General features: G+C 62.3%; 3 protein-coding genes across 4 annotated transcripts; 1 reads left to right on the top strand and 2 right to left on the bottom strand.

Annotated features, from left to right (window-relative positions):
• Positions 1–259: 259 nt before the first annotated feature.
• MRPS2 (mitochondrial ribosomal protein S2) lies at positions 260–5,287 on the bottom strand. 2 transcript variants are annotated; one of them, XM_075559827.1, is made up of 5 exons: positions 4,978–5,287; positions 3,739–4,103; positions 3,307–3,429; positions 1,542–1,674; positions 260–1,159 (listed from the first exon to the last, which is right to left on the bottom strand). In XM_075559827.1, the coding sequence occupies exons 2-5, from the start codon at positions 3,779–3,781 to the stop codon at positions 601–603; spliced, it is 858 nt and encodes a 285-aa protein (XP_075415942.1). In that variant the 5' UTR covers positions 3,782–4,103; positions 4,978–5,287; the 3' UTR covers positions 260–600. The 2 variants fall into 2 exon arrangements, with proteins under 2 accessions (XP_075415942.1, XP_075415943.1); XM_075559828.1 differs by having other exon boundaries at positions 1,542–1,671; positions 4,978–5,283.
• A 437-nt stretch (positions 5,288–5,724) lies between these two features.
• Positions 5,725–8,279, top strand: PIERCE1 (piercer of microtubule wall 1). Its single transcript, XM_075559830.1, has 3 exons — positions 5,725–6,376; positions 7,344–7,422; positions 7,972–8,279. Exons 1-3 carry the CDS (start codon positions 5,865–5,867, stop codon positions 8,158–8,160), a joined length of 780 nt encoding a protein of 259 aa, XP_075415945.1. The 5' UTR covers positions 5,725–5,864; the 3' UTR covers positions 8,161–8,279.
• A 7,226-nt stretch (positions 8,280–15,505) lies between these two features.
• PPP1R26 (protein phosphatase 1 regulatory subunit 26) lies at positions 15,506–22,299 on the bottom strand. The gene is made up of 2 exons (XM_075559831.1): positions 21,151–22,299; positions 15,506–20,343 (listed from the first exon to the last, which is right to left on the bottom strand). Exon 2 carries the CDS (start codon positions 20,293–20,295, stop codon positions 16,813–16,815), a length of 3,483 nt encoding a protein of 1,160 aa, XP_075415946.1. The 5' UTR covers positions 20,296–20,343; positions 21,151–22,299; the 3' UTR covers positions 15,506–16,812.
• Between the last annotated feature and the right edge of the window lie 750 nt (positions 22,300–23,049).

The following is a 23,049-nucleotide window of genomic DNA, read 5'->3' on the forward strand; positions in this document are numbered from 1 at the left end:
TGGTGGCTTCTCCCCAGCATCCCCTCATCTGCCCATTTGCCCCAGGCCATGCCGCTTGGGGGTGGGGAGGGGTAGGGTGACTGAAGGCAGGGCAGGGCTGCCTTTCCATTTGAGGGTGGAGTCCCAGAAGCCAGGCCACTGTGGCTGGGCCTCTAAGCAGCCTAGTCCAGAGCTGGGGAGCGGCTCTGCCAGTGGCACTGGAGGGGAAGGAGTGGGTGCCACAGGGGCTGGTGCACAGTCTGGACCCCTGGACTCCGAGCCAACAGTTCCCAGCTGTCACCTTTATTTGTCCCAGTCCACATGTGAGCCGGGTGGGGGTCCTACACAGCCCCGAGGACCAGCAGGCAGGAGAGCTGAGGGTTTCAGGGGCCCGCGGTGAAGGGGAAACTGGCCGATAGAATACCCTCCCTGACCAGACTGGGGGCCTCTTCAGGGCACAGGCTGTGAACCCCGACTCTGGCCCAGTCCACCCTTTTCAATAAACACAGGGTCTGTTTGGGTCTGACATGGGAAAGTAGGGGGCACCAGCCCCGGCTCCCACACCCCTGGGACTACAGGGAGCTCGACAGGTCACTTGGGGAAGGGGTGGCTGGTCCTGGGCTATGGTCCTGGGTTGGGAGGGGTGCTGGGGTGGGCTTGCAGGCGGTACAGGGCCTCCACCTGCCTCCTTTTCTCCTTGGCCCGGTGGATGACGGTCCGGAAGATCCTGCAGAAGAGCTGGACGGCGGGGGGCGAGTCGTCGTTGCCGGGCACGGGGTAGGTGACCAGGCAGGGGTTACAGTTGGTGTCCACCACGGCCACGGTGGGGATGTTCATCTTGGCCGCATCCCTTAAGGCCACGTGCGACTCGAAGACGTTGTTGAGCGTGTGCAGGAAGATGATGAGGTCGGGCAGGCGGGCGCCGGGGCCCAGCAGCAGGGGCGCGTTGGTGAGCAGGCCGCCCTTGAAGTAGCGCGTGTGGGCGTACTCGCCGCAGTCTCGGGCTGTGGTCTCGATCAGGTGCGAGAACTGCCGGTTCCGGCTGACAAACAGGATGATGCCTTGGCGATAGGCCATGTGGGCTGTGAAGTTCAGGGCCCGCTGGAGATGTGCAGCCGTCTGCTCAAGGTCAATGATGTCCTGGCCCAGGCGGTTCCCAAAGATGTACGGCTCCATGAACCTGGGGGTGGGGGTAACCCAACGGGGGATGGTGACACAGAGACCACCAGGCCTGGCCCTCACTGCTCCCTCCTTCCTGCCTGATCTCAGCACTGTGAACGGAGCCCACAGTTCCGCCCTTGCTCAGCTGGCCACAGCCCTTCATCCGACCATGACCACAGTTCACTGCATGGATCCCACACCTCCAGTGACCCTGGGAAGCCTGTACGGGGGAACCCCCTTCTGGCTCTGAGCCACCCGGCCGTCAGCTTCATAGACTGAGTCCACACAAGGAACCAGAGCCCAGCCCAGGACCCCAGAGCTCTCGTTGAGCTTAAAGGTCCCACAACCCCAGGCAGGAGGGTCCAGGCCCTCCTGGGGTTCCCCGCTGGGCATCCCCATACCTGTGCCGGCACCCAGCTTTGTGGCCCAGGTGCACCCGCGCATCAAAGAGGCTTCTGACGGAAAACAATTCCTTGACGTTGAAGAAGTCGGAGTGCTTGAGGGGCTCACTCAGAACTCTGTCTCTGAGGTCTGCTTAGGGAGGGTGAGAGAAAGGGGTGCTGTGGGGCTCACCCCCCAACACGGACTGCAGTGTGGGGCTGGCCCACTGCCTCCCTGCACACACAGGAGCCAGGTTGGATAGACAAGCCCATAGTGGGCACCACAGACTGAGGATGGTCCTAGCCACGCAATGCTCGCTACACCCTCTGGACCTCGTCGTTTCAGGGCCCCGGGTGGGCGGGTGAGGCTGGCACAGTCAGATCGTGGGTTATGCATTGGGGCAGCAGTTAGATGAGACTTTCCATGCCCAAGAAGACTCCCTGTGAGACCTGAGGGGTCAGAGTCACAATCAGCTAGATGCAGTGAGAGGGGCTGGTGCAGGGGCCCCTGGTGATGCACTGGTTAAAGCTTGCTGCTGTCCGCCAGCAGGGCAAACCCAGCCGCTCGTAGAGAGAAGTGGCCCTTGACTCCTGTGCAGATCAATGACTGTGGGAACCCTGGAAGGCAGCCCTCCTTTGTGTGTGGGGGGGGGAAACGGCGTGGGTGTGTCACTAGTTGTGGATGCAACCTGCTGCTGAGGGTGGTGGCTGAAGCTGGTGCACAGTGAATGGCCTCACCCCTGGCTACATCTGTGCATCTCTGGGCCCCGCTGGCAGCACGCTCCGGGCCACTGTCCCAGCTGGAATGGGGGCCACAAAGAGAGACTGGGCAGCCGGATGCAGGACTCTGGGAGGGGCCGAGCTTGAGCATGCTCTGGCCTGGGGTCATGGTGCTTACTCATTGGGCTGCTACCTGCAAGGCTACCAGTTCAAAACCACCAGCCGCCCCAAAGGAGAAAGATGAGGCTTTCTAGATCCATAACAAATTATGTCTCAGAAACCCAAGGGGGCAGTACTACCTTGCCCTAGAGCAGAGGTTCTCAACCTTCCTCATGCCACGACCCTTTAATACAGCTCATGTTGTGGTGACTCCTCCAACCATAAAATCATTTTCGTTGCTACTTCAACACTATAATTTTGCAACTGTTATGAATTGGGTGACCCCTGTGAAAGGGTCTTTTGACCCCCAAAGGGGTTGTGACCCACAAGTTGAGAACCACCGTCCTGGATGGTTGCTATGGTTGGAATCGACTCAAAGGCAGACTCAAAGTGACAGAGAACTGCCCCACCAGTGTCACTATCAGAGAAACAGCCCTCCTGGCCTTTCTTCCCCCCGGGTGCTGGGTGGGGGTGAACCTGACCAGACCACTGCCCACCCAGGGCTCTCCCACTCTGGAAGGAGGGTACCCTGTTGGTAGGCTTTCCAAGTGACCAGAGGGGAAGCACAGCCAACAGCTCAACAGTGGGAGGAGAAAGACTAGGACCCTGGACAGGTGGCCCTTAAAAAGGCACCGCCTTTGAGAGGGCCCCAACTCAGAGCCCAAGGGGTAAGTGCAGAGACGCCCCATAGGCTGTGACTCTCCAGAGCAGACAGACCAGGGACACGCTCTAAGAGTGTGGGTTAAGCCGGTAGGCTGAGAAGCAGCAGTCTGTCCAGGGATAGAGATGGGAAGGGCTACCCAACACCTTCACGGAGTTCCCCTGGGGTGTGGGCGGGGGTACTCCTGGGGCAGAGGGCCCGGCTCACCCAGCCCACCACCCCTCCGTAGGCTGAGCCCAGCGTTACCGGAGTCCTCGGGCTCGCTGGCAGCGGGGGCTGGGGCGCTCGCTAAGGTCCTGCGGCTCGGCCGACACGCCCCTGGGGTCGCCTTCTGGAACACATCCAACCAGAGCGGAAGGGGCCAGGGACCTGCGGAGGAACAGGCTGGGAAGAGCTGCCGGGCAGGGGTCCCGTGCTCCCTACAAACGCCAGCTGGTCGTCCTCGCACTGCCTGGCAGAGTCACCCGCCACCCCTTCTCCGCAGCAGCGCCCCGGAGCTCCGGTCGGGCGCACACGACCCCAGCCCCCACCGCGAGCCCGGGCTGCGTGACCGTCAAGCTTCTCCGCCCGGCCCGGAGCAAGGCCTGGAGATTGGTGCCCGCCGCGCGCACAAGACCCCGTGCCTCCACCCAGGGGCCCAGGTCGGGTCCCAGGGATGGCGGGCCTGCGCTCGCTTACCCGCGTCGCGCAGCCGGGAAAGCAGGACCCGGACGGACGCCATGGCGCTAGGGGACGCGGGGCCCGGTTGGCAGACCGGACTTCCGGTGGGCTACCCCAAACTTCCGGCGAGCGGCTTCCTCCGTCCTCCGCAGCCGCGCGGGCCGCACCGCCCCCTGCAGGCCAGGAGGTGCGCTGCGCGTCTCCCGCCGCCGCTCCTGGGTCCTGGTGCCCGCCGGCTGAGAGCCTCGTAGTGCCCGAGAGCAGGCGCAGTCTGAAGCCGGAGGTTATACTCCGAGGGTCGCGGGGAGAGTCACGAAGGGAGGGGACCATGGGACGAAACCCAGGTCCAGGACGGGGTCAGAGACTGGGGCCTCGGGCACGGCCTGGAAGTGGGGTTGGAATCTGGGATCAGGGACCCAGGCAGGGGGTGTGGTTTTGTGGCCGGGTGGGGACCGCGGGAGGGGTCCATGCCCCGGGAGGGAACCGCGAAGAAGCGTGGCCACGACCGAGGGTTGGGAGGTGGGTTGCGTGGACCACCGGCGTTCGGGGAGGTCAGGGGGCGTGGCATAGTTAGGGTTTGGGGCGGGATAGGGGCTAGGTCAGGGGCGTTAGAGTCCCCAAGCTGGAAGCTGGTGGCCAGGGCGGGATCTGGACCGCAGTGGGTCCTCCCACCACCCCATTTTCCCGGGAAAGGCTGGGAGAGCGGCCCCTCCCGCGCCAACCCCAGCCCCTGGCTAAAGAAGTGCTAGCCCGGCCCCAGGACTCTGAACTCCAGTCGAAGAAAAACTACTGGGCCATGGGGACCTCTCACCCCCTCCCAGGCGACCTGTCCTCCAGTCACTGTCACCCTTTGCTCCCCGATTCCTGAGAGTCAGCCACGGCCCGAATTTAAATTTAGAGAACTGAGGGTTGGGGCCACGAAGTTCCCGGGTCTAGGAATACCAAGACCGACTGCCATCTGTGAAGTCCTAAGCATACATAGCAGCCCTGCATAGGGCTTCCGAGGCGGTAAACCTTCACCTCAGCACACAGCCTCAGCTTTCTCCCTTGGAGGTGCAGGTGGGCTTGAACTGACCACCTTGTGGTTAGCAGCTGTGTTCTAGTGGGTTGACTAGAGAAACAAATCCAGCGACAATCATCTGTGTATAAGAAAGCGCTTCATATAAAGAAGCAATCGTGCATCAAAACAACAGCTCAGCCCAGTGCAACTCAAGTCCATGGTCCCATATTAGCCCCTAAGTCCCTCTTCGGACTCACGCAGCCACATGCAATGATGCACAATGCAGGGAGATCACAGGCTGGTAGGTGCAAAGTCTTGAGGATCCAATGGAGGTGGAAGCATCATACGGTGGTCTCAGCCTGGCTCCTCAGCAGGAAGGTAAAGGCAGAGTGTGTGTGTGTGTGTGGGGGGGGGGTTCCAGGGCACTCCTTATGAGAAGGCCACACCCACAAGAAGGTACTATCAGGCTGACATGAAATGATGTCACAACCACAGTACCCCAATGTTTACCCCCATGGCGCCCCAGACTTGCATCTGGTGAACACCAGAAGAACCCACTTTCATTGCCATCAAGTCAATTCTGATTCTGTGGACAGGGCAGAACTCCCCCCTCCCCCCCCCTCCCCCCTGTGGATTTGGGAGGTCTTTACAGGAAGAGCCCGGTGGTGTAGAAGGTTACAAGGTGGGCTGCTACCTGCAAGGTCGGCAGTTCGAAACCAGCAGCCACTGCGGGGAGAAAGACAAGGCGTTCTACTCCAGAGTTTCCGTCTTGGGAACCCACTGGGGCAGTGTGACCCTGTCCTAGAGGGTCACTGTGAGTCAGCATCACTGAGTGTGACAATCTTTTATGGAAGCAGGCAGCCTCATCTCTCACCCTGGGAGCCTCCCCTGGAGTTAAACTCACCACCATGCAGTTTGGCAGCCCAGTGCAGGATCCCACAGTGCACCAGGGTTCCATCCAATGACCCCGCCCCAATGGCAAAACCAGAAACCCAGCGCCAAGGAGTCAATTCTGACTCACAGCGACCCGCCCCTACGGCGCGGGGTGGCCCTGCCCCTGTGGGTTCCTCCTGCAGAGAGCGGGGCAAGCTCCTCTGGTGAACACAGCCGGCGTCGGTCTTGGCTTGGTGCCCAGCCTTGGAGAATGCTGGCTGTTAGGCGGCTCGGTTCCGACCGCTCGTCGCCCTGCGCACAGCAGAAGGAAACACCGCAGGGCCCGCTCCATCCTCACCGCGGCCCGCGGGCTCCCGGTTCCACTGCCTGTCGGGAAAATCCCGCCGCTGGCCCGGCCCGAGTCTCCGCAGGACGTGGCTCAGTGACCGGCCGCGCGGGGTTCTGGATCCCGGCTGGCCCGGGAGCCCCGGCAGGGTGGCGCGGTGCCTTGAAGAGTAGGCCCCTCCCCTTCAGATGGCCAAGCCGTCGCTTGGCAACAGGACGCCACGCTGACCTGCGCGGCCGGCTGTGCAATCCAGCGAGTTTCTGGTCTTTTCTTCCTCCACTGGTCAGAAGCAACATGTCCCAGGAAGACCCCCAGGCGATGGCGGGGCCCCCTGAGCAGAAGGCGGAGGCGCCCCCGGAGAAAACCTGCGACTGTTACCACGTGAGCGCCGACCTGCCGGCCAGGTTCAACAACCCGGGCTGGTTTCGGGGCTACAGGTGAGGACAGACGGGCCACCCTCGGCCGGCGGACATCGTAGGGAGAGGCCGCTGGCTCCAGTGGGCGCTGGGGGTGACCAGTGGCCCCGCTGCTCGAGTCACCTAGCACTCTGTCCTGGGTGCAGACCCCATACCCTGGCAGCATCTCCATCAGCAGCCTGACCTGTGCTGACTGGACCCTCCTCCCACCCATCTCCCTCGTCCAGTTGCACAAACCCCCAAAGCCAACCCCCCTGCAGTGGGTTCCGTCCGCCTGATGGAGACCTGTGACCTGTGTACAGAGTAGATCGGCCTGTAGAATTTCCAGACTGCCTCTTCTTTCTTGTGTAGTGGGCTTGGGGGCCTCCAACCCTGTGGTCTTTCTGTTAGAAGCCTTCGGGCGCCCAAACCCCCTGCCATCGGGTTAATTCTGACCCATAGTGATCCAGCAGAACAGAGCACAACTGCCCCGTGAATTCCTGGGACTGCCAACCCCCGTGGGCACACAGAGCCTCGTCTTTCTCCTGCAGAACACCTGGTGGTTTTGAACTGCTGACCTCGAGGCTAGCAGCCCACTCTGTGCCTCCAGGACTCGTTTTCCATCGACGTTGTCTACATGATTTCTAAGGCTGTGGACCCATGCCGCCACCTTGTGCTCAGCAGCCCGAGCCACCACGGCCCCTCTGTTCACCCACCCGGTCACCATTGTAGACACCTCATTTCCTAATGGCACGTGCCAGGCCAGAGTTGTGATCCTGCCTGTCTTCACTGGGACATGCCTTGGTGAACAGCCATGCCCTCTGGGGCTTTGGCCACCACTGGGTAGAGCAGGGCTGTGGGGAGCAGAAGTGGGTGGGGGTGGGTATGTGCACTGGCATCCCTGCCTCACCTGGGGCCATTTCCAAACAAGCCCTGGACGGCCTGGAGTCTTTGGATGGAGCTGGATGCAGCAAGCCAAAGGCCAATCAGCAAGTTTCTGCCCCGACAGGTCCCAGCAGCCTGTGTCTGTGTACAGGACCAGCAACCAGGCCTACGGGGGCCGAGCCCCCACTGTGCACGAGATGCCGGTGAGTGGGCGTGGGGAGCCACAGTGGCAGGGTGTGCACCGGTAGGGGAGGCAGGGGCCATCCCATCGGTGGCGGCAAGCCCCCTAAATCCCTTGGGGCACAGGCAGGGAGAAGTCCAGGAATCAGCAAGTTCCACCAACAAAGTGCTTCCAGCGTCAGGAAAGGTGATAGTGGCCCTTGTGACCCAGGCTCTTGCTGCTTCGTCAATCCTGCCGCACACACATTGACCCCTAGGGTAGGGGGCTAGCAAACTGTCCCGCTGGGTCTCCCAGACCGCCACACCTTTCTGAAGACCCACGTCTGAAAGTCAGCTGCAGACACACCCTGTGACCACAGGGCAGTGCAGGATGAGGCAGCGTTGAAAACCTCCCACTGGGCCCGGGGTTGGGTGGCATCAGGGGCAGCCTAAGGGCAGCAGGATGGCAGCGGGCACGGGCCACCTGGGACATCGTTGCATGTACTTGCCTTTCTCCTTACCAAAGCCCCAGGGTCCAGTGGCATGCATGTGAGCCCCTGCCGGCCACCCAAGCCTCCCTGGTTCTCTTGCAGAAGGTTTATTACCCCACCTCGGGGAAGTTCTCCCAGCACCTGGCAACCTTCGGGATGTCCCGGAGCAGCACCCTCAACGTCTCCATGGACAAAAGCTTCGTGACGGGCCCGGATAACAACATCACACCTTTCGACCGTCTCGACTTCCACCCCAGCTACAACCCCAACCAGCCCTCCATCTGCAGCTGAGGGAGAAGCCCCACCGAGAGCTGGCCCTCGGCCCCCCGAACCCAGGCATCTCCTTCCCAAACCCAGGCATCTCCTTTCCGAACCCTGACGTCTCCCTCTCTGCAATAGAGCAGTGGGCAAACGGGGGCTGTGGTTTCTGCCTGCTTTTATTTCTCGGGCCGGCTCCAGGGGCATCAGGGAGCACGGCCACACACCCACACCTGTGGGCACGGGGAGCTGCTGTGTCTCAGCCCACCCCCCGGGGCCTGGAAGGTGGCGTGTCCATATCCTGAACCCTTCCTCAGGCCCCCTGGTGATGTGCTGGTGCTTATGCATTGGGCTTCTAACGGCGAGGTCAGTGGTTCGAAACCCCCGGCTGTTCTGTGGGAGAGGTGGGCGTCTCTGCTCCCATAAAGAGTGCCAGTCTGGGAAGCCCCACAGGGGCCCTGCTACCGTGGCCTGTAGGCAGGGTGTGTGTGTCTGTTTGGGGAGAAGGCCAAGAGCGGGTCTGCAGTCACCCCAGGCTCCAAGGCTCATGTTTAAGTGTTGTTGTTTGGGAATGATGCCCAGGCAGGGCGGCCTGTCACCTTAGTAGCAATACTTTCCGACTCACTCTTGTGCATGGAAAAGACGCTAACTGCGTGCTGTAACACGTGAGCGAGGAGCAGGGCTGGGGTCCCCCCTGGGGCCCAGCCTGGCGGCCCAGGGGCCAGCGACCCAGGTGGCTGTTTTCACTTGCAGAGTTTCAGAGCACCTGCCGGGACATCGAGCTCCCTGGAAGGGACCTGGCCAGCACCCCAGCCAGCGTGGAGGGTAGCTGTGGCTGGGACAGGCCGGAGGACTGTAGCTGGGTCCCCTGCAGACGCAAAGGCCCCTGGGTGGCGAGGGCCAGAGGGAGCCCCTGCTGCAGAATTCACTCCCTGCTGGGGGTGGGGCAGTTCTGTCCTCAGCTTTTTGTCTGTCAATTTCAGTAAAAACTTAGGAAGGAGAGGGTGGGTGCTGCCTTCAGCGGAAGACAGGACATGTCTCGTGCGGTGAGGCGGTCTAGTAAGGACGCCTCCCCAGTGCGCCCTGGAGAAGAAGCACAGCCCTAGGAGGATCCTGAGGGTCACGTCTGTTCTGGCGTCTCCCAGTCATTCTGTTACCACGCAGTGATGTTGTCAGCTGGATCTTTGCAAACGCTCAGTCTCCAGTAAACATTTACTCCTCAAAGGAACTTAGGAAGGACAAACTAAAGGCAGGCGGGGGTGCCCAGGCATTCCCCTCAGGATGGGGCGGCCTCCTGGGGGTTGGCTCTCCTGCAGGAGAGCAAGGAGTGCCCAGCTCAGGCCTCGCGCCGAGAGGACCTCGCATTCTGACGGCCATCGCTGGTGTGGGAGGGTTGGCACTCGGTCTGGACTGGGGACAGGGCTGGTGCATCCTGGCAAACGTCCTAGTGCGGAGAACAGGCCAAGGTCAACAGCCGGGCCTCGTTCCTCATGTCTGGGGTGGAATGGAAATTGTCTCGGAGGAAATGAAAACAAATCCACTTAATTGAAAAAGAAAAGTAAGTTGTAAAAAGACAGCCACAGCTGCCCCGGGCACTGAGGCCACAAGCCCTCCTGCTCCGGAAAACTGACGGGGGTCTCCACACCTGGTGCTCAGCATCCTCCTGCCTTTAAAGGGGAAAAATAACCCCTCAAACTTAACTCCCATCCAGTCTGTCTGACTCACAGACTACAGGACAGGGCAGAATTGCCCCTGTGGGTTTCTGAGACTGTCTTCTTTTTTTGAAGGTTTGAACAGCGAGTGAGTTTATTGTAGGGGAAACTTCGGGAAAGAAGTGCAAAGGGCCCTTAGCTAGTCTAAAAGGCCCGGAAGAACAAACTACCCCAGGGCTGGCTCTCAGGAGGTGGGATTGGGCATCTTCTGTGGGTCCTGGCTGGCCCTCTGGTTCCATCGGCGTAGCTCCATGTGGCTTGTCAACAGGAATGCCGAGCAGAGTGTATCTGGCCTCCAATGAGCTATTTCTCTCCTTGGCACCTCCAAATGAGGTCAAGCTGTGACCTCACTGACAGGCTAGACTCCACCCCCTTTCAAGTTGACAGATGATGTAATTGCCACACTCAGTCATCTTGGGAATGGGCCCTGATGTCACCAAGATTTGGCTCCATCCTTCCCGCCTCCGCGGCGTCTGGATGGGCACCGACCTCACTGGCCTGAGGAGAGGAGCCGGGTGATGCCTGCTTCCCCAGCCGGCTTGGAAATTCCTTGTCTGGCTTTCATGCAGATCCTGGGGCAAAGCTTCACTTCCCCAGCCTGCCCGGAAGTCCGTTGCATGGCCTGCGTGGAGAAAGTCCCTCCTCCATTCCTGTGTGCACATCCCAGCACTCCGGATGGACGGACTTCATGCCGCATCGTCTGCCCAGCCACTGTGGGGGTGGCTTGAATACCATGCCTTTTCTGCCAGCGGTCTTTCCTGGTGAAAAGGGCACGTGTCCCAGCTGCCCGGCGCCTTCCTCGGTGCCTGGGAGGTGTGTGAGGAAGCCTGCCACCACCCACATTCCTTTGGAAGTTGAGGGGCGAAGACCATTCTTCTGCAATGACTTCCTGCTGAACGTGGCCCTGGAGCTGAGCTATCCGGATGGCACCGCTTCTGCTCCCTATCTGGGGGGAGCGGGGTGGGAGCAGCATCTGTGTGGGGCCACTCGCGCGGCCCTCACGGATTCCAGTGGGAAGAGGAAGGGAACAAGGGCATGAAAAGGACAAGGTCCGAAAAAGAAGCGACCACTAGAGGTCCTGGGGCCCAGGACAGGTAACCGGGAGCCTGGGACCAGACTGCCAACTTGGAGCTCCGGCCACGGGCAGCTCGGACTTGCTCTTCTTGTGCTCCGAGCTCGGTCCAGGAACCGGAGAACGTGTTCTTGGACGTGGCCTGTTAGGCAGCTTTCTTCCATGAGCTCAGCACAGAGTCTGCCCCGAGCTGCTGCCAGCGAGCGACTCTCACTGATTCTGGAGAACGACTGCCGCTGGAATAACCGATCCGTGCTGCGGGTCCGTCAATGGGCAGCGGGTGAGGGGTGTGACCGCTTCACAGATCCGAGTCACCAGGCACCAATGTATATGTTACTGGGAGGAGAGTTTCAGGCCTCATGACTCCTCAGTTCCTGTCCCGCTCACAAGAAATTTCAGGTGTGGGACAGAATTCAGAGCAGAGCCAGAGGAACGGTCAGACCAGCAGAGTGCGTCTTTCGGGATACAAGTCCAAAGGGCCCTTTGAGAGTCTAAGAGACACGGCCATACGCTTTATGGGGGTAGAATGCCTCATCTTTCTCTCCAGAAGTGCCTGGTGGTTTCAAACCGCTGACCTTGCGGTTGGTAGCCCAACTCATAACCCACTGCACCGCCAGGAAGTTTGGCTTCTGCCTTTCACCTTGACAGAAATAGGAAGATTTAAAAAACAATAATCCACGACACCACCAAGGCATAGAAGAATGTCTTATTAGCTTCTAAACAAAACTAAAAAAGCCACAGTCCCTGTCATCGACTTCATAGTGACCCTCACCTGTGGGCTTCCGAGACAGGTACTGTGGACGGGAGCAGAAAGCCTCATCTTTCTCCTGAGGAGCAGTTGGTGGTTTCGAACTGCTGACCTTTGGAATTGCAGCCCCACACGTAACTACTATGGCACCAGGGTGCCTCTAAGGAAGAGAGACAGAAAGAAACCCCCTGTCTCTGAGTAGATTCTGATTCATGGCAACCCGCCGTGTTTCTGAGGCTGTACCTCTTTGTGGGAGCCCGCGGCAGCCTCCTCCTCCCTCCTGCAGAGCAGTTGGTGGGTTTGAACCAACCACCTTGTGGTTACCATTCCAACCTGACCTGACAGCACCAGCAGGATCCCGAGTCTGAGAAATGGCAGAGCCACCAGCAAAAGTGAGCTTTCCCAGAACTTAGAGACTTTGGGCAGCTGCAACATGTGCCCACGGCAGCTCGGCAGATGCCATGAGCTTCTCTGGGAACCAGATGAATCGGAAGTCCCGTCTCGGTGGTGCCCAGGCTCCGACGGGGCTGCCTATGAGGCGGGGCCAGCAGAAGAGGCCCTGCTGATGTACAGAGCTCAGAAGGGCTGTCGGTGATCACATCCCCTGAAGTCGACTCCAGTGACGAGGTCGGTGCCCATCCAGATGCAGCGGAGGCGGGAAGGATGGAGCCAAATCGTGGTGACATCAGGGCCCATTCCCAAGATGACTGAGTGTGGCAGTTACATCATTGAAAGGAGGGTGGAGTCTAGCCTGTCAGTGAGGTCACAGCTTGACCTCATTTGGAGGTGCCAAGGAGAGAAATAGCTCATTGGAGGCCAGATACACTCTCTGCTCGACATTCCTGTTGACAAGCCACATGGAGCTATACTGATGGAACCAGAGTACTGGAGCTGGAGGAGCCATGTGGAGACCCACACCAGCACTGAGATGCTGCCACCGCCACTGGATCCACAAGACCTCCCACCCACTGGCCTGTGATCTTCCTGCATTTGGTGTCATTGCATGTGCTGTGTGAGTCTGAAGAGGAATTTATAGACTGGTATCACACATATAGGCTATATCAGATTTATGGACTTGATCTGGACTGGGCTGGGATGTTTTCTTAATATTCAATTGCTCTTGCATATAAAGCTCTTTCTTACACACACGGGTGTCTATGAATTTGTTTTAGTCCACCCATTCGAATAACACTTGGTTTCTCTTGTCTCCTGCCCGGGACCTGGAGAGCTTTCCACTTCTGTCTGGTGGCTTTCAAACAGCCTGGGCCGCAGCCCTGGTGGCGCATGGTATTGGGCTGAGCACGGGAAGGTCAGTGGTCGGCACCCTTCAGCTGCTCCGAGGGACAAGGGTGAGTCCATCTGTAAAGATCCGCAGCCTCCTAGGACCCCCTTAGGGACAGCCCTCTGCTGTCTTTCGAAGCAGGGCTGAGTCAGGGGTGCTCACGGCATTTGGCTTGGTTTCTGGGTCTGGTCGGGGCCCCTGTCCTGCTCTAGGTGGCATGAGGCAGGTCTTAGCTCCGGCTCCCCCACCCCTGCAGACCCAGCCGTGGGGTTGTCAGGCCTCAGAGTCTGACCCTGCTGATGGGGCCCAACCATCCCGTTTGTATGAATTGTGCAGCACCTCCAGGGGCCAGGAATGCTGTCTTTGGAACCACTTCCAAACTGAAGCCTTGTGGGGTCTGGGCCCACTGGTGCAGATCCAGGCAGGCGGAATGTTTCTGGTTTGCGCCGGCAAAAGCAGGGGCATCTAGGTGCCTGGGACGCCACCTCCAGCCTGACCAGTCCCAGGAAGGGTGTCTTAAACCAGTGGCAAAACCAGCCTTCAGAAACGCATTCAAGGCTGAGACGGCCCAGCACGTCTAGTGGCCGCCCCTTGGGGCCACCAGCAGACCCTGTGCCTGATCGGCCCGTGGGCTACGCTCATTGGCTTCATGATCAGCAACTCCTCCCTCTGGGACAGTCACTGGTCAGTCAGGCGTCCTCTCCAGGGTCCCATTACCTTGTGATCCCAGTAGCTCATGGTGCCACAACAGCTGATGCGCTAGACTGCTGACCGCAAGGCCAGGAGTTCAAAACCACCCGCTGCTCCTCTGGAGCAAGACGAGGCTTTCTGTTCCTGGAAAGATCGACAGCCTTACAACCCACCAGGGGGCAGGTCCACCCGGTCAGAGCAGACTTGCTGGCAGTAGGGCTTAAAAAAATTTTTTTTGAGAATTATGGGTTTTTGATACAAAATAAAATATATTAACGTTGAGGCAGTGGGGGACCTGTGGCCAGCACTCAGAATGCTGGAAGCCAGGCAAGAACCCACCATGGACTACGTTCTGACCCCTGGGAAAGCCACACGGGAAGATGCACCTGTGTGTGGTGTACGGGGAGGCGGGTAGGGGATGGGACTCACTGCCATCGAGTTGACTCTGATGGACAGTGACCCCATAGGACAGGGCAGAGCTGCTCCTGTGGGTTTCTCAGACTGCAGCTCGTGACTGGAGTAGAAAGCCGCGTCTTTCTCACACGGAGCCACTCGTGGTTTTGAACTGCTGACCTTGCGGGGCTTTGAGTTACCCTGACGGGAGGGCTCAGAGGAGCTGGGTTTCCCTTTATAAAATGTGAATCATACTTCTGTCCTGTTTACGTTCTTAAAGCCCGAGCCCCTAGCCCAAGCGTGCCCTCAGAAACGCTGACAGCTAGCTGTTCAGTCGGGGCTGCTGATGAAATCAATGTAGGCCTGACCCCCTAGTAAGACTGGGTGAGACACTGAACACCAACCACTGGGAGCCCCCCCACCATTTGGAGTTGCCTTCATTAGGCACTGTCAGGTCGGCCCACGTAGTCCAGAACCAACACCGCCCCCCCTTCCTGTGTGTGTAAGCACCATGCCCACCCGTCCTATCAAGGGCTTCCTTTTCCTCATGGGCCCTCTGCTCTACCAACCATGTCCTCCAGGGACGGTCCCTCCTGATCACGTGTCCACGTGGTACCATGGCCCTCCCTCCTCCAGGTCACTTTTTCAATATCCCCATCCACACACGAGCCTAACTCAAATGCGTCCCGGCTCGGCCTGCATGAGGCCGCTCCCTGGGGATCCTCAAAGACCCCTGTTCTCCCAGGAGAGGGGTCCTTCTGCAGACACCGTGGCCCCAGGATGGCGCACCGGGCACATCTCTTCATCAGGCCCTGCGTGGCTGGGATGCGCACCAGCCCCAGGCGGCAGGCGTGGGGAGGTTTCTGACTTTTGAGCTAGCCGCAACACCTTGCTCTCACCAAGCAGCTGGGGATGTCGGCTAGCCCGTTCTGCCCAGCAGGGGCTGCAGCCACGGTCACACGCCTGTCCCGTGGCTCTTTGTAGTTCCTGCTGGGCAGGGCACCAGCAGGAACAAGGGAGCCACCTGCTCTGCGCTGAGACCGGCCCTGGCCAATGTCAAACACATTCCCATCACCTGTGAAAACAAGGACCAGCCAAGGGGGACAGCCTTCCATCTGGGTCTCAAAGCTACTAAGCCATCGCCGAGCTCGGAGGGCATCCCAGACACTAGCCTGCTGCCCCCAGGCCGGGACCCCCAAAGGCAGCACAAGGCTGGGCTGGGGTGCAGGGAGGGGCCCGCCATTGAGGTCGCAGGCCACCCCAGGAAGGACGTGAGCCAGAATGCCCCTATGGTGGGATGCGGTGCCCACCTGAAGCAGCAAAGAGAGCACCGTGCGGTGACTCACACCGACGGTCAGCTGTGCAGTGGCCCTCATGGACGTGCAGAGGTGTGGGCAGAGGATCGAGGTGTGAGGGTCTCAGGCCTGGGGAGTGACGGGGAGTGGGGCAGAGAACACAGCCCACCAGCTGAGGCGGCCCGGTGCTTGGTTTATTGGTATCAAAAGAAGAGACCCGACGTATGAAAGCAGGCTGGTTTGTGGTGGAGTCTGCAAGGTGCCCCGTAAAAACCTCGGAGCCGACAGCGCGGCTGCGCGGACCTTTGTCCTGGAAGCACTTGAGTGAAGGTGTGTGTTACAAGAATGACCCAGACACCCGGCAGGCCGGCACCAGGTGGCAACGGTCACCAGAGGCTGCGGGCCAGGCCATGCTGATCGTGGCTGCAGCCTGGGGGGCACGGCGAGGAGCGGGTCCCTTGGGTACCAGAGTGCCCACAGTATTCAGCAGGGAGGGTACCCATCTCCATGGTGCTACAGCCCCAGAGTGGAGGGAGTTTGGGGGGCAAGCACATTCCTGCGGTCACTCGCCCCCACCACCCCAGTGCCATGGCCCCTTTCTTCAGCATGGCCCAGGGCACCTTGGGGGCCTCCAGCAAGAAGCAAGCAGTAACGGTCTGACTACCTCACCCTGCCCCTGCCCCATGAGGGAGCCAAGGGTCTTGGCCTTCGACCAATGGAGCGCTGTCCAGGAAGCTGACCCCCAATGCCTCAGGTGCCAGAGTTGCTGCGGGAGCATCACTGGCTCCAGTCCCTGGCGGGCAGGAGCGCCTGGGGGCTCGTCAGCAGGGCTGGGTTTGCAGCACCGCCAGCGTCGAGCGGCTGCTCAGAGCACCCCCGTGAGCCCGGATCAGGAGGAGGGATCGTGAAACTCACAGGCTGGCTGTGAGCATCAACAGCCACAGGCAACGCCCACGGACACCGTGAGGGCAGAAAGCTGCTTAGGGCTCAACACAGAACCACAGCCTTTGTGCTTTGAGACACGCTCCCCACCTGGGGCTCATGGCTCCTGCCTCTGGGGACAGGGGCCCTCTGCAGGAGTGCTGTCCTGTGAGGGGCCCGGTAGCAGCCCACCAGGCTGGAGCCACGGGGCACACCTTTTTCTCCAGCTAGTCTCCAGCTCCAAACCTGACAGTGCTGGGAGTGCCCGCGTGTGCTGGTCTGAGGTGTGTGATGTCGGGGGTGGGGCATGTGTGTGGCTGGTCTGAGACAGGTGTGACTTCGGTGTGTGTGTGTGCGCGTGTGTAGGGCACCCTTGCACGGCACTTTGAATAACTTACAAAAAGCTATAACCCCCTCCCTCCCTGCCAGCACACACCTGTTACACAAAACCTCGGCCTGTGATGGCTCTCCCTCCCGGGAGCCGCAGGGGCGGAGACCCACAGCCCATGCCCGCTGCTGTCCAGGCTCGGCCACTGGAGACGCTGCTTGCTGCTGTGCGATCCAGCGTGCACTCACAGCTGGAGGACACGGCCGGGCACCCCACTGCCACCGTCCTCCATGGAGGTGTCGCTGAACTCGCTGGCATCGCTGCCCAGGGCCTGCTGGTCCTCATCATCCCCATCGATGCCCCTGTGCCTGTGTCTCAGGTCGACAGTGTTCTCTTCTGACCCCGGGGTCCTCCGGTCAGGCAGCCCCAGGCCTGCTGGGGGCTTCCGGTTTGGCCACTGACAGGCCTCCTTCTTGGCCAGCAGGTGGGAGCTCCCGAACCCGGGGCCGGGGGCCAGCGGGGCCTGGCGGAAGGCCGAGAAGGAGGGTCCCTGCAGCGGCAGGCCCAGCGGGGAGCTGAAGAGGCTGGCCTGCATGCCCCCCCATGAAACACTCTTGCCAAAATGGAACAGCTGCGTGGACAGCAGGGGGGCGAACCCCGAGAAGGGCAGGCCAGGTGGGCACTTGGCCAGGCCCCCCGTGCTGCCATCCTGCTCGGCCCCCAGGACTCCCTTCCATGTCACGTCTGGGGCCAGCGCCCATGTGCTCCGGAGCCCGCCCTGGCCCTCCCTCTCGGGCCAGGGGCTCAGGTGGCTCCCTGGGAAGGTGCTGGCACTCTGGGCCTCCACACCGGCCTTGGCACTGGCGGGCAGCTGCCCCAGGGTGCTTTCTGTGGTGGCGGCAGGCTCAGCCCCTCTCGGACTCAGTTCTCTGCTGCCGTGGGTATGCCTCCTGGTTGCAGAGCCCCCTTTGGCAGAGAAAGCCCCTGGGGAGGCCCTGGGCAGCACTTGCTCACTTGGGTCCAGGGTAGCAGGGAGGCCTGGGGCAACCTGGCTGAAGACCCTGGCCGCGTTGGGCATCCCGGTGGCCCGCTCGGTGCTCCTAGGCCCCTCAGTTGGCTGGGAGGCTGCCTGGGGTTTCTGGCTCCATGTGCACAGGCTGGGCACCGGCTCCCTTCTGCCCAGCGTCCCTGGTCCCGGAAGACCTCCTGCCTGCAGAGGGAGGGGACCACCTTGGCTGTTGGCACAGCCCACGGACTCCTTGGCCTTCTCGGCCAGAAACTTTCGAATCTCCTGCTCGATGCTGTCATCGCTGTCTACGGAGCTGCTGTCGTCTGACAGGGGGGTGGCTGCCGCAGGATGGGGGGCTTCTGTGCCATCGCAACACAGCCCGACCCCCGGGGACTTTTTCCTCGGCGTGTCCCCACTGCTGGCCCCAGGCCTCCTAGCCGCCACCACCGTGCCCTCTCCACCATCCCTCTTGGATTTGGCGAGGCAGCTCCTCAGCGCACCGGGGCTCCGGTCCCTCCAATCTCGCCGGCCATTGCCCAGCATCTCCGGACTCTGTGTCTCTGCAGTGCTGAAGCGGACCCTCTTTCTGCTCGCAGGGCCGCAGGGCTCCCTGTTCCTCCTCTTGAACTTCCGCTTGGACCTCAGCAGGTCCTTGATGGCTGTGTCTAGGTCCTCGTCGCTGTCCAGCGAGCTGCTCTTGTCGTCACCTGAGCCCCTCTTCGGAGCCGCGCCCCTGGCCTCGTCCACCTTGCCGGGGTCGGATGGCAGCCCCTCTCTCCCCTCTGGGGCTACCAGCTCGTCGGCATGCCCGGCTGCCTTGGACAGGAGGGGTGGGCTGCTGGCCTCAGCCTCCTCCCTGGCTGGGGCCTCACCAGCCCTCCCCTGGCCGGGCATGTGCCCTTGGCTGTGGTCAGCATCCTGGACACCCTCCTTACTCTTCCTTGGGGCTGAGGACTTTGGGGTGCGGCTGCCCCCTCGACATTTCCTTTTGCAGTTCAGTGAGGTGACCGGTGCCGTAGGGGGCAGGGCTCTGGGGCTCCTTGCCCGGCCATTGGGCCCAGGGCTCCAGGTATGTGGCGGGGGACCCTCTGCCCGGGCCAGCAGGCTGCCTGACTGGGCCTTCAGTGCCAGGAAGGTCCGGATCTCCTGCTCGATGCTGTCATCACTGTCCACCGAGCCGCTGTCACCATCCGAGTGGGCGGGTGCATGGGGGACATGGAAGAGTCTGCTGGTGGGCAGGGCCCGGTTGCTGGTCTCCTCGGGCACCGGCAGAACTGTCGTGGAGATGTCCAGAATGGCTTCGGCGCACATGAGCTCTGTGGACGTGTCGGCCCGGCCCATGGTCCGTTCCGTAAGCTCACTCCTGGTAGCTGTGCCTCCTGGTGGGGGTCCACCTGTGCTTTCCTTTGAGGGCCGGGTGGGCCGGCTGGATTCCGGGGTAGCTGGTCTGAGGTCAGTGGTCTTGGTGATGGACACCTTCTTCTTCCTCCGGAGGGGCTCAGGCGAGGCGTTCCAGGTGGTGCTGCTGGTTGCTGGTCCGGGCACCTTCTCTTCTCTGGGCGGGGCCCTGTGCTGCACGTCCCCGCTGCCCACCTCCCTGCGTGTCTTCTCCAGCTGGTAGAGCTGGATGGCCGTCTCGATGCCGTCATCGCTGCTGCTGGAGTCCAAGGCCCTGGGCACCAGGGCCATGCTCTTGGCTCGCCTGCCCCTCCGCCCAGTGCCTGTGCCGCGCCGGGTGCCTACTTTGTGCTGAGCTGTGTCCAGAGGGCGTCCTAGGGCCGCTGGCCGGGGGGCTGCCACTCTAACGTTGCTGGGGGCTTCAGGCTCCTTGGTCCTGGGGCCTCGGGGCTGTCCTGCAGCCTTCTGTTTTCGGAAGAGGAACTCCTTGCCAGCTCCGGGGTCGTCCTGGTGCTGCACCCTGGTGGCCGGCTCTGTGCTGGATGGAGACACCAGCCGGGCCGCCAGGCCGCCGGGCTCGGGCTTCCTGTCGGCAGGCACATGGGCCTTTTGGGTCCTCAGCTGCCTCTTCTCGCTCAGGAACTGCTCGATCTCTGCCCGGATGCTCTGCTCAAAGGAGTCCTCACTACTCACGCTCCCGGGCGAGGCGGGGCCCCGGGGGTCGCCACGGCGAGGACCACCACCAGCTGCCACGGTGCCCCCTCTGGGCTTGGCAGGGCACAGAGGAGTCATGGCGCTGTTGGGGGGCGGTTCCGGCTTGCATCGACTGCCCCCCTCTGGAGCCCTGGGAGGCAGGGTGCTGCCGGGCACGGGCTGGTGGCTGATGCTCTTGGCCTTCAGGTACTCCTGGATTGCTTCCTCGATGCCCCGGTCCACGGAATCGTCGCTGTCTGAATCCAGCGCCAGGGGGTCTGAGGCGGCCCCTGCTGCCTCCCCCGGAGGGTTGAGGCCAGCAGCCAGCACGCAGGTGGAGAACACAGGCTGTCCCCTGGGTGTGGCGGGGTTGGCAGCCGGCCTGGCACCCCGGCATGGGTCCCCACGGTGGCCTCTGCGTGCGGCATGCTCATGGCTCATGCCCAGGGTGGACGCGTCGCTCCGCAGCCTGCCGATGACCAGCTGCACCTTGGTGTTGACCGCCGTCCTCGCAGCACTCTCGGTGGGCTCTGAGAAGCACCCGGGAAACCTAAAGCCCCCTGAGGGCCCGAAGGCCTCCCATTTCGACTGCAGAGTGGCCACAGGTGGCCCATTCATGAGGAACATCCTCGCAGGCGGGGAGGTGGGTCTCAGCGTCCCCTGCCCCGTCAGGTCCTGCGGGGAGAGGAAAGGACAGTGGTCAGACAGCCGACCTAGAGCATGGCTCCCTGCATGGTGGCATCTGGGCAGCAGCACGCGGCTTGGCTGCGGCATGGTGGTGGGGAGGGCGCCTTCGATTTCAAGGGAGAGCTCAGCTCTGGAAACGATTGTTGGGTGACGAGAACACCACTAACCTATGCCGCCCCCCCCTCACCCCACGCCAAGGTTTGGAAGGGTTCCCCCCAGCACAAGCATATTCCATCACAGTGCACTTACTACCATTCCCACAGCAGCCGGCACCCACAAATGCCCATGAGCCTGGGGAGGGGGGGAGGCAGGGCTCTCAGTGGCATAGGGGCCATGCCCACCTGCTGGCTGTGTGGGCCCTGTCAGACCACCTCCACAGAACCAAACCCCCAAACTGCAAACTCACTGCTGCTGATGCCTCTCGACCCAATAGGACAGGGGAGAGCTGACTGGTGGGTTTCAGAGACTGTCCCTCTTTGTGGGAGCAGATAAGCCTCCGATCACAGATGTGTGCGGAGCCTGGGCCTGGAACCTCTGTGCAGTGGCTGGTGGTCCTGCGGTTAGGTGCCATCGACTCCCAGCTCCTAGTGGCCCAGCGACAAGAGACCAGACACTGCTGGGTCCCTGCCACCCTTACCGGACTCTAATACTAGTCAGCTGCTACCTGGATGGACTCACTGGCCAGCTGCTTTTTGTTTCCAGAACTTGGTCACCAGGAGCTTCTTCCCAGCCACATTAGTCTGTAAGCTCCACTGCCCGGTGCACCCTGGGTGACCCTGCTGGTGACTGACATACCTGTATCACAGCCACACCCAAGCCGCCGGAGTCTGGCAGTCTGACGGCTGAGGGGCCAACAGCTGCCCACCTTTGAAACAGATATGCCACCGCGATTTTTACCAGGTGGCCCAGCTAGGAGGAGTTTCTGGCTCATGCACGTGGCGGTGGTACCCAAAGGAAGGACGCTGGTGTCCACCTGTAAGCCCTTCAGAGGGAAGGCCTGGTGTTCGGTTTCTGGAAAAAGCAGCTGGCGCCCAGTCCTCTCTTGGCGCCCCAGGGTCCCCAGGCGTCGGGACCAGCTGTAGGGCAACGTAGGGAGGCTGTTCTGGGGTGTGTGTGTGTGTTCCTGAGGACAAACGCTCCTGTCGCCACTTTCAACACTCAGGGTGGTGGCTCGCTGGGCCTCCCGCGTAGTCAAAAGACCTCGGTCAAGGCTGAAGAGGCAAAATCCGAGGAGGACACAGATAGGAGTTACAAACGGCCAGCTACAACCATTGCATCATTCCGGAAGTCCCTCTTTCTGCCCTCCGAGCACATGGTGAGGATGGTAAGAGGCGGAAGGTGGTCCAACCGAGCACATGGTGAGGATGGTAAGAGGCGGAAGGTGGTCCAACCTAGCGCGGGTGCTCTGGAGTCTTGGGTGCGGTACCTGGCATCTCAGGTGATAGATACTGGCTTGACTGTCCCACCTAGCATTGCAGCTGCCTGCACCGGAAGGAAGCCCGAACACCAGCTACCTACCGCCTGACCGGGATCCCAGGAGGGGCCAGTCCTGCAGGAGGGAGAGGGAGTCTCGGGCTGGGCTTGGGGGCAGGGGAGATTTACTCGGCAGGGGTCACCGCCAGATGCGGCGGTGGAATGTGGGCCAGGCGGGACCCCCATGGCTGACCCTGCCCTGCCCTTTCACCCTGTCCACCACTGACACTGTCCTAGGGGTCCCACCGCTGGCAGCAGCACCCTGTCCTCAGCTGGGTCCCGGCTGGACAGGCCTCTGCGCGGGGCCCGGCCCGCAGTGGTCCATCGGCGGCCGGGGGCCTGGCCTGGCAGGCCCGTGACCCTCCCGGAAGCTCCGCAGGGCGCGCCGGGCCCTCGTTTTCTTGTGGGCAGCGGCCGCCAGGCCCGGCCGGAAGCGGGTGCTCCACCGGCCTCACCTGCGCCGCACCTGGGCGCCGCCCCGCTCGCCCGGCCCCGCCGGCTTTCGAGGAACGCCGGGGCTGGAGGCCGCGGGCAGCCGCGACCCCGCCCGGCGGGTCGCCCTCCGGCCGCCGCGCGCCCGGCCCCCGCGGCCTGCACGCCGCCGCCCGGCCTGCCCCGCCGCCCGCTCACCTCGGCGGCGGCCCGCGCCCGCGTCCCGGGGAGGCGGCGGCTGCGGCCGGGCGGCGGGGACGGCCGGCCGGCTGCCTGGCCCCGCCCTCGCGCCCCGCCCCTCGCCGCCGTGGGAAGCGCCGGGGGCGGGGCCGGCGGGGCGGGGCGACCCCCCCTGCGGCCGCCCCCTCCCCGCTACCTACCGGCGGCGGCGGCCGCGCTCCGGAAGCCGTGCCCGCTGGCTGGGCATCATGGGAATGGCACGGCCGAGTTCCGGGGGCGGCGCGCGGCCCGGCCGGACCCCCGCTCGCGAGAGCGCGCCACCTGCCTCGGCGGGCGGGCGGCCGGGGGGCGCGGGGCGGGCAGCGCGCTGCCGTGCGGAGCCGGGCCGGGGGCGCGCGCGGCCCGGGCGATCGTACAGGTGGGCGGCTCCGCGCCGCGGGGGCTCGGGGCCTGTCTGTCGCGCTGTCGCGGGGTGCCCCTGGAGACCCCCGTTGACTCTCGCGCGGCCGCGCTGCGCGGGCCCGGCTCCCCAAGTTTGCTCGGAGCTCGCGGTGGCCGCGCGGGCCCCGCCGCCGCCTCGGTCCTCGCTCTGCACCCTGCGGCCCTGCC

Source organism: Tenrec ecaudatus, chromosome 10, assembly GCF_050624435.1.
Source record: "Tenrec ecaudatus isolate mTenEca1 chromosome 10, mTenEca1.hap1, whole genome shotgun sequence".
Taxonomy (NCBI): Eukaryota; Metazoa; Chordata; class Mammalia; order Afrosoricida; family Tenrecidae; genus Tenrec; species Tenrec ecaudatus.

Coding starts and splice junctions, on each gene's coding strand:
- PIERCE1 (XM_075559830.1), top strand. CDS start 5,865: ATGCTGGCTGTTAGGCGGCTCGGTTCCGACCGCTCGTCGCCCTGCGCA. Junction 6,377..7,343: donor GGCTGGTTTCGGGGCTACAG/GTGAGGACAGAC, acceptor CTGCCCCGACAG/GTCCCAGCAGCCTGTGTCTG. Junction 7,423..7,971: donor CCACTGTGCACGAGATGCCG/GTGAGTGGGCGT, acceptor GTTCTCTTGCAG/AAGGTTTATTACCCCACCTC.
- PPP1R26 (XM_075559831.1), bottom strand. CDS start 20,295: ATGTTCCTCATGAATGGGCCACCTGTGGCCACTCTGCAGTCGAAATGG.
- MRPS2 (XM_075559827.1), bottom strand. CDS start 3,781: ATGGCGTCCGTCCGGGTCCTGCTTTCCCGGCTGCGCGACGCGG. Junction 1,675..3,306: donor CAGCGAGCCCGAGGACTCCG/GTAACGCTGGGC, acceptor ACCCTCCCTAAG/CAGACCTCAGAGACAGAGTT. Junction 1,160..1,541: donor AAAGCTGGGTGCCGGCACAG/GTATGGGGATGC, acceptor CCCCACCCCCAG/GTTCATGGAGCCGTACATCT.